Genomic DNA, 15,884 nt, shown 5'->3' on the forward strand with positions numbered 1-15,884 from the left:
GCTTTTGGGTAGAAACAAAATTCCACTGCCTCTGGAATCCTTGGGTCAAGACGAATCGATCGCACCCTATGTCGTCATATTCTGACTTGAGGATTTTCCGCCATTTTGAATTTTGTTAAAATCAATGAAATTCTATGGCAACCCATAGAACCGTCTGACGACAGGTATTCAAATTTGGCACACTGATTCTAGGCTGCCTCAAGGTTCTTATCAGCAAATTTCAACTCACCACATCAAACTCTCTAGCTCCACCAACGGGTCAAAGTCGCAGGTACATTTCTGCTTGTTACTTTTGAACCGTAGGTCTGATCGTCAAAATCTTAGTATCGCTGGAATCCTTGGGTCAAATCGAATCCAACGCTCCGTCTCATCATATTCCACCCAGTAGATTTTCCGCCATTTTGAATTTTGTGAAAATCAATTAAAATGCTTCTCCTCCCTCAATTTTTGACCAATTTTTCCCAAACTTGGTAGATGGCAAATATGGACTAAGCTGCACAAGAAACTTACCCGTTTTTTAGAATTTCATAACCGTTTGGCCGTGGCAGCCAATCAAAATTGGCTGCGCAGATGCCAAACAGGAAGTGTGCTCATATCTCGGCCGTCCTTTGGCGTATCTTAACGAAACTTGGTGGCTTTATGCCCCACGCCACCCCAAAGGAGCACAAAACATTAGGACCAAATAGGCCACTAGGGGGTGCTATAACTAGGAAAAATGATTTTTGGCTCATATCTCATGATGTGTTTTGGGTAGAAACAAAATTCCACTATCTCTGGAATCCGTCTGTCAAAATGAATCCAACACGCTCTATGGCGTCATATTCCACCAGGTATATTTTCCACCATTTTGAAATTTGTGAAAATCTATTAAAATCCTTATCCTCCCTCAATTTTTGACCAATTTCTCTCAAACTTGGTACATAGTAACTTTGGACTAACTGTCTGCCTGGTCAGTTCTTTCTGTTGCCATGGCAACTTAGGCTGGGTCACACTGCTTGGCCCCGCATTGCTGCTTGCAGCTATATTTAAATAAATGAGTTTCTTTTTGCTCCAATAATTACCATGTGGTTGTTCTGGTGATGAACCAGATTTATTATTAGTAGGTGACACGAAATCTGCACACTTCGTTTGCACAAACTTCACCCACTGTCACTTTAGATTTGTGTTCTTTCTTGGAAATTTGTGAACCGAATGTCCTGTTGTATAGGAATTTGAACATCCAAATACAACACAGAGCTTTCCCATCATTATTTTTGTAAGATTCCAACAACAATATCCAATTTCAGTGCGTGAGCAAGCACGGAGTCAAATGAACCAAAATGACCCAGATAACCAGGGTTCCGGGATCCGGACGCCGCGATTTATCGACAGTTTTGTGCTTGATAATAAAATAAATAATTTATATAATTTTTCTCCTGCTTTATTAATTCATTTTGGTCGTTACTAATGATGTATATTAATTTTAAAGTATTACAATAAGGCATTACATACACTTTAAGCAGCCTTTTTCTTATGCTCTTAGAGAAATGTTCCTGTTTCACCTTGTTCTCAGCTGTCTTTTCTCCTTCTGGCTTCTGCTTGTCTTTCGTTTTGTCAGGCTGGCGGCTGTGCTTGCTCCAGGGTCTCGCTTTGTTGGGGTCTCCAAAATCTGTACAAAATTCCACCTGACAAACAAAACAAATAAAAATAAAAACTAGAAGGACACACAGTAGAGTGCATACCTCCGTCAAGCCACATGTTATCAACATCAAAATCAGATCACTTGAACTTAGGATAATCCTAAAGCTGTACACCACATTTAATCAAAATCCGTTCACTACTTTTTGAGTTAAGTTGGGAACAGACAAACAGGGGCGAAAACATAACCCCCTCCAACAAAGTTCACCACACTTCAGGTTCCAAAAGAACATCCCAATAAATTACTGATGGTGTTTATGAAGCTCAAGCTTTCAATAAGCTTTCAATTCATCTTAAAAATGTTTTGTCACTTAGTCAAGATTTTGATTTGGGTTTTTTTTTTTTAGTTGTTTGATTACTAACATGGCCAGAATAATGTAAACGTCCCTCAGAAAAAGGAAAGAAACTTAAGATAGGGGACAGTGGGGAGACTTGGGACGGTTTGTATTCCCATAAATTAATTTCAATCAATTAGGTTTTAGATTACATCAGAAGTTAGATGTTGGCCCTTAGAGTAATCTACTTCCTTTGAAACCATGAAGCTGGACACTGCAGATGTGTTTGTGCAGTTCAATATTTTTATCAACCAAAATGTGTATTTTCTACTTCACAGTCCACCTCTATTCTATGATGTAATGTCTGCTGGTGAATTCAGGATCTTGTTAGGAATTAAAATATATCAAATTTATCAGCTGGGAGGTCCGTATCGTGAAATACCGTGACCGAGGTCTTGAAAGTACTGACCGAGGCCCTCTGAGCCGAGGTCAGTATTCAAGGCCGAGGTCACGGTATTTCACCATACGGACCGACCTTAAACTGGTAAATAATATATTTATATTTTTCTTTACAAAATTCTAACAGAAAACGAGAGCGCCCGAAAGGGAAAACTGAGCTGAGCCGCCATTCTGAATCCTCATTCACGGCTGTAATGCAAATGGCTTCCTCCTCGGTATACAAGTGCACTTCCATGGCAGGGAAAAAAAACTACATTTTGCCGCCTATGTCGTCCCCTATTAATACAAATAGGAGTCATTCAGGATTCAGCCATGTTTTTGCTCGGCGTTAACAGTTACAGGTTTTTAGCTTTCTCCTGAAATGTTTTCTTTTATTTCTTCTTCCTCAGGGTAGTAAAACTCACTTTCGCTGTGAACACTGTCGTTATCGCTATCCATGCTGTAAAATTAATGCTATTCTCCTGAGAAATGCTGGCAAAAATTTATAAGATTGTTGATAATCTTATAAATAAATCTTATTAAAAAAATGTTGATAAAAAAATGCTACTATGTTTGTTGTTGTTGTGAACGAGCGAGTTGCCAGAGTTCCATAACCGGGGTCCGTACCATAGGATACGGACCCGCTTGCCAGCCAATCAGAGCGCAGGATTTGATGAAAACCGGACTGCGAAAAAAATAAATAGTATTATTTATTAAACTTAAATTCTAGGGGAAAAAAACAAAGATTTTTTTTTTCAAAATGGCCAGATGGGGAGAATTTTCACAGTTCCTGTTACAGTTTTTTTCTTGTGGTTTTAAACTATTATATTTGTACTTTTTTTTTGTTAAAAACGTGGCCATGTCCCTGCATGAGGATCAAGTTTATTTCATTCCTTCTTGAGAATGGAGCCATTTTTGTCTCATCAGGTTTTGGGTAAACTGACATTTTTCTCTCGCTGTACCAGCATTGTGATCGTGAGTTGGCCTAGTGGTTAGTGTGTCCACCTCTCGATTGGGAGATCACAAGTTCTACTCACGGTCGGGTCGGGTCATACCAAAGACCATCATAAAAAAAAAAAAAAGTACCTACTGCCGTCTGGCAAGGCATGCTGCAATACAGATGCGAGTGGAGAGTTAAACTCTCATGGTTACCAGAGGACTAGCCCCCCACTGTAACCCTAGCTATGTAATAGGTGAGAGGCCGAGGGCTATGGAAACGGAGATCGGCGCCGCCATATGGCGTGGGAAGGGACTTTGACTTTGTACCAGCATTGTGTGTTCGTCCAGTTCACATATTGCAGGTTTTGATAATAAATAAAAATTAAACAGGTAGGCCTAGGCCTTTTATTTTGGTCCCATTTCTCCCTGGGAAAAAAATAATAATAATGACAGATCCACAAACTTTGACCAGCATTTTGTGTTCATCCAGTTCACATATTGCAGGTTTTGAGAATAAATAAAAGTTAAACATGTAGGTCTAGGTATTTTATTTTTGTCCCATGGCTCCCTACTATGTCCCAAGTCTCCCAACACAATGTCCCATGTCTCCCTGGGAAAAAAAAATTAATGACAGATCCACAAACTTTGACCAGCATTGTGTGTTCGTCCAGTTCACATATTGCAGGTTTTGAGAATAAATAAAAGTTAAAACATGTAGGCCTAGGTAGTTTATTTTTGTCCCATGTCTCCCTGGAAAAAAGATAATGACAGAAAAAGTGAAGCCTGAAGGCCAGTATAGACCCCTTGCACTGACGTCACCCGAAACCGGAAGTAAACAAACCCTGCGCCATATTGGAAGACCAACAAACTCGTGATTAGGGGGAAATAACGGCAGCGGTATGTGAACCCACGAGAATAAAGTGGAGTGGCTTTATTTATGATTTATTGGCCCAACAGTAGACTTGAAAGAAACCTGTGTGAGACTTGGCAAAAAACTGTGGATATAATGGATAAGTCTGTGCATGATCTGTGGACATAGCAGATTATTTCAAAACCCTGAAGCCTGCTGAAAGGAAGCGATATGTTGAGAAACTGACTCTGATTGATGGTTTTGTCCCTTGGCTGCATTTATTACAGCCAGCCACTGACACAGTGTGTCTAATGACTAGGGTGTTTTCGTTAGAATTTCATGCACTTGGTTCATCAAACACCCTACAATGGTAAACTTTTGTGCTGTGTTAGGGTGTTCTAACAAAGCTGATGGGAAAGGTGAAAAGAAGTCTTTCTACAGAATACCAGCTGTGATTGAGACACAAGGGGAGCAAACCAAGGAGCTTTCTGCCAGGAGACAGAGAGAGGATTTAGCTGCTTTATGCAGAGCGGATCTGAATACTTCAAATCTACAACAGTACAGAATATGTTCAGACCATTTTGTTACTGGTAAATCACTAGGCTAGTGTTGTAGAACATTTTTTTAAAATGTTTACTGAATAAAACCATCCTTAATTTTATCACATTTATGTTATATATTTCATTTCTTTCTTTTGTTTTAATTTTCCTCCCTCCATCCCTCTTTGGATTTTAAATATAGTTTTTCCCCCACGTCCAAATAATTCAAAGATATATAAATAAAAACAGATAAGTAGTAAAAAACTCTCGCTCGTAGTTTGTTTTATATTGTATGTATGTACTTGAGGTCTTCCAATATGGCGCCCTAACAAAATCTCGCGGTATGGTGACGTCACGCAGTAGCCCTCTATATGTGACAAGGTGAGAAATTAGTGTTGTGGTTAAGAGGGTACAGTAAATACTCTCTAATGCAATCTGCAAAGAATTTCATATAATCTACAAAAGCTGAAAACTTGTCCCCAGTACATACATGTCAACCTATACAGAATGTCCGTATTTTATACGGATTTGATTCAATAAACGTAGTATACGGGCGTATAAATAAAGTTATACGGATTCTTTAAAAAAAACTTCAATATTTATTTTGAGCTATAATCAATTCCCACGATGATAAAAGAAAGCATAACATTTACAAACGTACTGTACACCACAGACAGCCAGTAAAGAGTCTTATGAAATCGCGCGTTATCTTGTGGTAGCGAGACTTCGTTCCACTTTTGATCATGCGCACACCGCATTGCGAGAATCCCGCCAACCGGGAAGTCATAGACATATAAACATAGACGCCGCCTTCTGCGTAGAATCATACGTCATCCCCGCCGCCATATTGGATGGGGCAAAGTGGAGATTCTTCAGCCGTCTCTGGTATAGCGTCTAGACAGTAGCCGAGAATAAAGATGCCTCATTCATGTGCTGCGCTTAACTATACCAACAGGTTTACCGTCCAAATGAGATCACATAGGATTACCTTTCACAGGTGAGACTGGAAAAATACTTTTCATTGTATTTGGTCATTATAACGTAATTTTACGAGCAGATTTTTCTGACTTTGTGGCTAATATGAAGTCTCGCGCATAATAGCCGCCCGGTGAAACCTATCTCCAAACAACGAAGTATTTCCTTCGTAACTACGCTGATAACACTTTGTGTTTTTGTCGAACATTGGAGCTTTGTATTCATTCTGAAGGTTTATTGTTATTAATATTGAATAAAAAGTAACTGGGATAGATCATTGTTAATTATCATTCAAATTTTACGAGCAGATTTTTCTGACTTTGTGGCTAATATGAAGTCTCGCGCATAATAGCCGCCCGGTGAAACCTATCTCCAAACAACGAAGTATTTCCTTCGTAACTACGCCGATAACACTTTGTGTTTTTGTCGAACATCGGAGCTTTGTATTCATTCTGAAGGTTTATTGTTATTAATATTGAATAAAAAGTAACTGGGATATATCATTGTTAATTATCATTCAAATTTTAGGTAAATTATTTTAATTTGCATCTTATACGGATTTTATAAGGGAAATACGGATTTTGGAGGTTGGTTATACAGGTTTGATTGACCAAAGGTTGACATGTATGCCAGTATAAATCTGTGAGTAACATGACGTCACTACGGTACAATTTAAAGTGGAATATAAAAACAAGGCAAAGACAAATTCTGTTCCGTCAGAGACTCACCGTCACTCTGGACGTGTCTACAAAGCTTTTATTGAAATGTTTCAGCGCTTCTGAAGCATCTTCTTCACACTTAAATCCAACGAAGCCAAATTTCCGGAATTTGCCGTCCTTGGTGAACTTCAGCCCGCAGTCTGTCAGAGTCCCGAAGGCTGTAAACATCTTCCGGAAACGCTCCTCTTTCATCTGGACACACAGGAGACACACTTCAACCCACCTGCACTACATCCTGCATAACATACGAGTATTTAATCGCAGAGAGGAAGATCACACAGCAGCAGCCTCCTTCAGCTCTCGGATGAGTGCAGGTGATGTTGTGGATCTGAAGCGCACAGAAAGAAGCGATTGTTAGGTTTTGTGCAGTAGAGACACAGACTCACCCCGTTCGGGAGATTTTTCACAATAAGTCGTGACATTTTGTCTCCAGTTATTTTTACGGTACTATTTTACTTTTGATAAATAGTTGAAAAATGATTTCTCAACAGTTAAGCATGTGAGCTTTCACTGAGCCGCCATCTTTGCAGCGTGACGTAGTTCATGTCGTCATCAAGAGAGGAAGGCTCAGTGCTCTTTACTGCCATCTATCGAACAGTAAAAGTACAGCAAGTCAGTCATGAAGCTCTGTTTTCATTAGCGAACACACACACACACACACACACACAGAGGGTGGTGCAGTGGTTAAAGTGCATATCCTGGACCAATTTAGTGTTTTTTTTTTTTTTATATGAAAGTATGTCCCTTAGGCGGCATGGCTGTGTAGTGGTTAGCACTGTCGCCTCACAGCAAGAAGGTCCGGGTTCGAGCCCTGTGGCTGGCGAGGGCCTTTCTGTGTGGAGTTTGCATGTTCTCCCCGTGTCCGCGTGGGTTTCCTCCGGGTGCTCCGGTTTCCCCCACAGTCCAAAGACATGCAGGTTAGGTTAACTGGTGACTCTAAATTGACCATAAATGTGAATGGTTGTCTGTGTCTATGTGTCGGCCCTGTGATGACCTGGCAACTTGTCCAGGGTGTACCCCACCTCTTGCCCGTAGTCAGCTGGGATAGGCTCCAGCTTGCCTGCGACCCTGTAGAACAGGATAAAGCAGCTACAGATAATGAGATGAGATACTATTTTTTTTTTCACGGTGCGGTTTCCATCAAATCCTGCGCTCTGATTGGCTGGCGAGCGGATCCGTATCCTACGGTACAGACCCCAGTTATGGACCTCTGGCGACTCGCTCGCTCACAACAACAACAAACATAGTAGCATTTTTTTGTCAACATTTATCTTTTTTTATTTATAAGATTATCAAAAATCTTTTAATTTTTGCCAGCATTTCTCAGGAGAATAGCATTAATTTTACAGCATGGATAGCGATAACGACAGTGTTCACAGCAAAAGCGAGTTTTGCTACCCTGAGGAAGAAGAAATAAAATAAAACATTTCAGGAGAAAGCTAAAAAAACTCTAACTTGCTAACGCCGAGCAAAATCATGGCTGAATCCTGAATGACTCAATTTTGTATAAATAGGCATACATGTCAACCTATACGGAATGTCTGTATTTTATACGGATTTGATTCAATAAACGTAGTATACGGGCATACAAATAAAGTTATACGGATTCTTTAAAAAATACTTCAATATTTATTTAGAGCTATAATCAAGTCCCAAGATGATAAAAGAGCGCATAACATTTACAAACGTACTGTACACCACAGAAAGCACAAACAGCCAGTAAAGAGTCTTATGAAATCGCACGTTATCTTGTGGTAGCGAGACTTCGTTCCACTTTTGATCATGCGCACACCGCATTGCGAGAATCCCGCCAACCGGGAAGTAACATTTTGTTTGAAACGCGTATTTCCACCTGAGCGACTTTCACTAGCGACTGAAAAGATTCTGAATGGGCACTCCGGCAAGATCAACACAGACACTTGCTGTGACATGCAGCCTCATGAGGTACTGGTGCAGACTGCTAAAAAAGCTGTCATGGAGTACAATTCAGAACATTAGAGTGACACTTTGTGTTTTTGTCAAATATTGGAGCTTTGTATTCATTCTGAAGGTTTATTGTTATTAATATTGAATAAAAAGTAACTTGGATATATCATTGTTAATTATCATTCACATTTTAGGTAAATTATTTTAATTTGCATCTTATAAGGATTTTATAAGGGAAATACGGATTTTGGAGGTTGGTTATACAGGTTTGATTGACCAAAGGTTGACATGTATGAATAGGGGACTACATAGGCGGCAAAATGTAATTTTTTTCCTGCCATGGAAGCACGGGCGCAGATAGAGGGGGGGACGGGGGGGATTTGTCCCACCCAGATTTAAATTCACCTCGTTCGGTCCCCCCCACTTATAGGGAGGAAAAACGTCTATGCTGTCTTTCTTTGCATAAGGCAAACCTCACGGAAAAATCAAAAGACTAATTACCATTCGGTTTATTGAGGTGCACAGCAGTACAGACGTAGTTGCAACTGCGCAGACTGCACAGGTTGCGAGCTCGAGCTTGGTTGCTATGGTTACCGGCCACAACAAGTTTGACAGGCATATCGGGGACAGCGCCTCCTAGTTCAGGACCCCAACACGGCATGATGAAGGGTGCCAAAAGGCAGAAAACGATTGCATCGTTTAAAAAAAAAAAAAAAACGACTGTAAGTAAACTGTGCCTTACTTTATCATATCACCTTGCAATTTTTTGATAGTCTGTTCAAAGTAATGTCGTAGTGAAAGTAAAATCGTACGGAGTAGAGATGCCTTTCTGGTAGCCTCCTTCTTTCGGTGGCAGCCTGTAGATACAGTGCTCAGAAGGCAGTTTTAATGTTTAATCTGGCGTTCCCTGCCATAATTTCAGCGAGCATATTGTTTCATAAGGAAACTTTGCGAAGAGTTGTTGATTGACCGCCGCTCACGCAACACACAGGCATAGTTAGAAAGTCAGGATGCACTGGTTTACACTTTACACACACACACGTAGCCCAGCCTCTCGCTATGGTTAACAGTTGGAACTTAGCGGTTTTAAAACTAGTTTTGCAGTTTTGCAATTTCTGTGCGTGATGATAATGTGTAAACTTTGGATTTCCATAGGCTATGTTAAAATGTTATCATTGTCCTGGCCTGCAGGTAGTTCCTGGTGATGGCAGTGAGGGAGGTGAAATAACATGTATACACACTACCGTTCAAAAGTTTGGGGTCACCCAGACAATTTTGTGTTTTCCATGAAAAGTCACACTTTTATTTACCACCATAAGTTGTAAAATGAATAGAAAATATAGTCAAGACATTTTTCTGGCCATTTTGAGCATTTAATCGACCCCACAAATGTGATGCTCCAGAAACTCAATCTGCTCAAAGGAAGGTCAGTTTTATAGCTTCTCTAAAGAGCTCAACTGTTTTCAGCTGTGCTAACATGATTGTACAAGGGTTTTCTAATCATCCATTAGCCTTCTGAGGCAATGAGCAAACACATTGTACCATTAGAACACTGGAGTGAGAGTTGCTGGAAATGGGCCTCTATACACCTATGGAGATATTGCACCAAAAACCAGACATTTGCAGCTAGAATAGTCATTTACCACATTAGCAATGTATAGAGTGGATTTCTGATTAGTTTAAAGTGATCTTCATTGAAAAGAACAGTGTTTTTCTTTCAAAAATAAGGACATTTCAAAGTGACCCCAAACTTTTTAACGGTAGTGTGTGTGTGTGTGTGTATATATATATATATATATATATATATATATATATATATATATATATATATACGCACACATACATGCATACACAAAATGGAATCATTTGCTGACAGCTCAGTCCCCCCCAGTTCAAAAATCCTATCTGCGCCCCTGCATGGAAGTGCACTTGTATACCGAGGAGGAAGCCATTTGCATTACAGCTGTGAATAAGGATTCAAAATGGCGGCTCGCCTCGGTTTTCCCTTTCGGGCGCTCTCGTTTTCTGTTAGAATTTGGTAAAGAAAAAAAAATATATATTATTTACCAGCTTAAGGTCGGTCCGTATGGTGAAATACCGTAACCTCAACCTTAAATACTGACCTCGGCCCAGAGGGCCTCGCTCAGTACTTTCAAGACCTCGGTCATGGTATTTCACGATACGGACCTCCCAGCTGGTAAATAACATATATGTATTTATATATTTCTTCATTTAGAAGAGTACTGGCTACTGTAGGAGAAAGATTTCATAAGCTACACACATGGAATCGGCTAAGCAGGGTTGTATATACATTTAATGTGTTGACAGGTCCCAAGATCTCAAGGCCTGACACACATATCCCTTGATACATGTGAAGTAAGTGTATTATCGCCCAGCGCTTTCATGTTGTTTACTTTTGTGTGTGTCAATAAATAACATTATCCGTGTACCACACAAACACAGGAACACCTAATTTAGAGTATAGTCTCTTTTATTTCTTATCCTGGCAACAGTCAACTTGTGAATTGCCGATTTTCTTGGTCTTTTTCTCGGCTCTGCTTGGTCCTCGGCTTCGAGGGCCTCAGTGGATGCAGCACTTCGCCTTCTGTCAGGGGAGACGAACACGGCTGGCTCCTTTGGTGACGCTGGCTCAGATGGAGACGGTGTTGCTTTGGGCATTCTGACAGATGGAACTGCGTCTTTTTTCAGATCAAGTTGCTTCTTGAAGCCCATTTCCCACTGCAAATAGTTCTCAAAGTCGTTGGGCTTTATGAGGTGAGCCCCTCATATGATGCTGTGGTCTGTTGCATGTTGCCAGTTTTTCCGGGTGCCTCGCACTAAGCGCTCCCATTTCTCTCTCATTGTCCAGTCTTTTGGAAAATGATGAGTACTAATCCCATCATTGATTGGTGTTGCTACACCCTCCTACAATACATCTCTTAACCATTTTAATAATTATGTGATAACGTTGAAGAAATTTGCAGAAAACCACCAGGTCATATTCTCATAAACAAACCAGCGCTGACATGGGATTCAGAGGGAGGCGTCCCGCACGTGACATCATGAAAATCAATGTTTGCCGGGAAATCCAAATGGCAAGTTTTTTCAAAGGTGGACCAATTCGCCTCAAATGGCTTGATTTCAACTGAATTTTTCTGGTATTGCGCAAGATAAAAAAATTGCACAAAATGTGGCAGATATTTGACCAAAGTTTAATATAAAATAATTGAATTACATTGATCTTGCTCCTAAATATACCCAAGATGTGCACTTTAAGCCAGTATCTCACTGGGCTGCGACAGCTTGCGACAAATTGCGAACGTCATTCGCAAGAGAGTTTCAAAAGTGTCTTGAAACATTCACGGGGCTTCTCAATTTCCTCACGGGGCTTCTCAATTTCCTCACATGAGTTGGAAAGTGTTGCTCCTTCATCGCTGAAATTTTGAACATGTTCAAAAAATTTGTGCAACAAAATTTCTCTCAAAATAGCTGCAAATGTGTCGCTGGTGTCGCAAAGCCATCACGAACCCTTCTCAAGTCAGTTTCCGTGAGACAGGAAGTGCGAGTGTATCTCACTGGGCTGCGACAGCCTGCGACTAGTTGGAGACGCAACAATTGTGATAAAATATGCGAATATTAATTCAGTGTGATTCCAAGTGAAAATTGTCGCTAATTCACATATTTTATCGCAATTGTTGTGTCTCCAACTAGTCGCAGACTGTCGCAGCCCAGTGAGATACTACCCTTAGTACTGTAGCCTCACAGCAAGAAGGTCCGGGTTCGAGCCCCGTGGCCGGCGAGGGCCTTTCTGTGCGGAGTTTGCATGTTCTCCCCGTGTCCGTGTGGGTTTCTTCTGGGTGCTCCGGTTTCCCCCACAGTCCAAAGACATGCAGGTTAGGTTAATTGGTGACTCTAAATTGACCATAGGTGTGAATGTGAGTGTGAATGGTTGTCTGTGTCTATGTGTCAGCCCTGTGATGACCTGGCGACTTGTCCAGGGTGTACCCCGCCTCTCACCCATAGTCAGTTGGGATAGGCTCCAGCTTGCCTGCGACCCTGTAGAACAGGATAAGTGGCTACAGATAATGAATGGATGGAAGACACACACAAAACACAGCTGGACATGGACAGGGATGCTGAAGTAAGGTGACCGGATTTCTGAGAAGAAAACCGGGGATATTTTCAGTTTGGCAGTGAAAATATCATTAAAACATCTAATGTTTTCATCTTTGGAATAAAAGCAGGGACATTTCTGGCAGACATCCCAACCTGACAAAATTCATTTCAGGGAGGACACCCCCCCCCCATTTGGTTGATGTGATTTCCTGCATTCTGGTGGATTTTGAGGTGGCTTTTTGGAGATGAACAATACCTGAATTCATTCAGTTCACTCAGATTCAAAGCTGACACCCTGACTTGGGGACTTAGCTGCCCCCAACCCATAAACTATGATAACTACAATGTGCCATATATTAAGCTCCTTACTGATTGAATCTGGACACCCAGAGTATTCCTTGCGCTTATCAGACAAGGGTACACTTTTGTGTATGTAAAATGTGTCTTATATTTTTGTTTCTTGGGGCACTCTGCCTCTGCCATGACGCTCCTGTTCCTATGCACTAACTGACTGAATCATTATTAGAGGGAGAAGCACGCGGAAGATGGCGGTCGGTTCATCTCTTCTCCTCTCCACTGCTTTGGTCAAACAGCGCACGCAAAGGCAGGAGAAAACATGCCTCACGCGCCGTCGCCGCCACATTGCATGCCGTGCACACACATACGAACCACCGGAGGGCATGCGCATACACTTGAGTTTGGTTTTTTTCTTAAATCGGAAATACATGTTGTGAAATTGGCCGCATCCCAAACCACATGCTACCCTACTCAATAGTGTGCCACCACACTACAGGCTGCATGGGCCTGTTATTATGACATACACAAGTTTGCATCTGGTCGGTTTGGGATGAAGCTTGCTCGCTTGCTCTAGATTCCGTGAGATTGTACGTAATTTGTGGGCATAAGGGAGACGCTGTCAATATGCGGGAGACTCCCGGAACTTCTGGGAGACTTGGGATGTCTGTTCTGGTTTTCATGGATTTTGATCATGCATTGCATAAAAAGTGGGATTTTCCTCACTGAGTGCACTTCAGGCCGATTCTGCAACTGCTTTAGGTTAACATTAATTAAAAACAATGTGAAAATCTCTGGTATGGGTTCATACAGTAGTTTAGATTTATAGACTCTTAAATTGTAGGCTAGCTGAAATAGATGCTTTAGACCCATCCATCCATTATCTGTAGCCGTTTATCCTGTGCAGGGTCGCAGGCAAGCTGGAGCCTATCCCAGCTGACTATGGGTACACTCTGGATAAGTTGCCAGGTCATCGCAGGGCTAACACATAGAGACAAACAACCATTCACATTCACACCTACGGTCAATTTAGAGCCACCAATTAGCCTAACCTGCATGTTTTTGGACTGTGGGGGAAACCGGAGCACCTGGAGGAAACCCACGCAGACATGGGGAGAACATGCAAACTCCACACAGAAAGGCCCTCGTCGGCCTCTGGGCTCGAACCCGGACCTTCTTGTTGTGAGGCGACAGCGCTAACCACTACACCACCGTGCCGCCCACAAAGCACATAACACAATTTAAATAAACAGTTTACTTCAATCCAAGCAATTTCAAGGTATGGTAACATCATCATCATCATCACCATTATTATGATTATTATTATTATTGGGGATACAAATGATTCCCGATCTCCCGTAGCCTAAATAGCTGAATTGATGACCGAACCTAAATGAGAATGAGAATCAAAATGTGTAGTCCGCTACACATCACAACAAATTATACAAATTACTGACACTTTGGTAACATTACTATAAGCCTACAGCTTTACATAGCCAGCTACTCTATGGGATAACACGCCAATTTGTGTGTCAGTTAGCTTATGCCATTGAACTGTTACAATTTTACCTCGGCTGGATTTCTGTTAGAGCAATGTTACATCTAGCAACAACTTCAACTGACTGATTGGCACTGCACTGAGCTTTCTCCTGCTAGCATCGGCCACAGCAGGCTACGGTTTGTTAGGTCAACCGCTACATTTCAATACAGTGTGGCAAGCTTGTCATATACAACATCGCAAAATGTAGCTTACACATTGAAAGACTAAATAACATTGATGATAAACAATGTCACTTAGGCCTACAAGAAAAGACTATGGGTCACCTGTCCAGGAGCAGATGAAGTGATCTGTCAGAGTCGAATGAATGACTAGTTTAGGCAAAGATTCTAGCACTCTGCTAAAAAGTTGTTCCTCAGCTCCACCAATCAAAATACTGGAAAGGCTATCGCCAGAGGTGTTTGAGAACATCTCTACTATCAGCCTGAGCCCGTCTTAAAGTGATCCACAGAACAATACGTAAGGTGTCTGCTGAAATCTGTTAGATGTTTCTGTCTGGGTTTTTTTTCAGCTACTAGAAAAATCTCAGGTATTCAGGTAACTAGCAGCTATGCAGAAAAGGAAGCTAAGAAACTAACAGTTACGTAAATGCATTTGTACCAAAGATATATTGTTTGAACATGTTAATGGTAGGGTGTGTACGTGTACACACACACACACAAGATAAAGGTGAGTGAGCGTGTTCCAAGTGAGGTCATTAAATGCTTCATGTTAATGCTTTCATAACTTTTGGCTGCTGAGCCCTGTCTTTTCCTTGTTGAAGTTTCCAAGCCACAATACTGTGGGGATTCATGCTAAATGAGTGCTAAATTGCCCCAAGTGTCATGAATATACACAGTAGTAATTTATTTAATTCTCATTGCTACTCCTTATTTGTTACCTCGCCCGCTACGGAGTAAGCAGGGCAAGGTATTATTTTCGGTCAGGTTTCTTTGTTTCTTTGTAAATGATATTACGGGAAAACGGCTGGATCAATCTTCATGAAACTGTCAGGATAGATGGGTATTGGTCTCAAATAGAACCTCCAACATTTTGAGGGTCAGCCAGTCAAGGTCACCAAAAAGGTCAAAATAATTTTTTTGTTATGTCTACTGCCTCATATAGAGGTGCTAGCCACTATGTCATCGTGCTGTAAGAATGTAAGAGTGTAACAGTCGTGCACTGAGCATGCGCATACACGTGTTCCAATTAAAATGGCCGGTGAGTGTATACAATTCGGTTCACCATTCAAAATAAATGGACTAGACTAAAGAAATCGCTTTCAGACGTTTATGCTTATGACAGAGAGAAAGTGTGTTCCACTGAGGTCTAGCGCCGGGCCATTTCTGGGAAATAAGAGTTTGGGTCATGGCGACAGCGTGTGTATGTCAGCCTCGGTTCGGAGGTTTCAGTTTTAAAAACTGTAAGAGGTAAGAGTAGAATAATGTAAAGTACAGACACCTGATATATTTTACTTCTGTGATTTTTAAATTGCTCATTTTTGGATTACGTTTCATTTTTGTGGCTACTGTCTCATAGAGTAAATACAGGGGGCTGCAAAAGTAGGTATACAGTAAGGAATATTCCAGTATTACCAGT

The 15,884-nt window shown here is 41.1% G+C and overlaps 1 protein-coding gene across 1 annotated transcript in view; it reads right to left on the reverse strand.

The window, feature by feature from the left end:
* rbm19 (RNA binding motif protein 19) overlaps positions 1-6,961 on the reverse strand; it is a 48,043-nt gene extending 41,082 nt beyond the window's left edge. The window contains exons 1-3 of the mRNA XM_060919405.1: positions 6,799-6,961; positions 6,422-6,604; positions 1,542-1,664 (exon numbers count right to left, since the gene is read on the reverse strand). Coding sequence (XP_060775388.1) covers positions 1,542-1,664; positions 6,422-6,604; positions 6,799-6,834 — 342 coding nt within the window. The 5' untranslated portion in view covers positions 6,835-6,961. The remainder of the gene's footprint in view (positions 1-1,541; positions 1,665-6,421; positions 6,605-6,798) is intronic.
* Positions 6,962-15,884: the final 8,923 nt, after the last annotated feature.

This window comes from Neoarius graeffei, chromosome 4, assembly GCF_027579695.1.
Source record: "Neoarius graeffei isolate fNeoGra1 chromosome 4, fNeoGra1.pri, whole genome shotgun sequence".
In the NCBI taxonomy this organism is placed as follows: domain Eukaryota; kingdom Metazoa; phylum Chordata; class Actinopteri; order Siluriformes; family Ariidae; genus Neoarius; species Neoarius graeffei.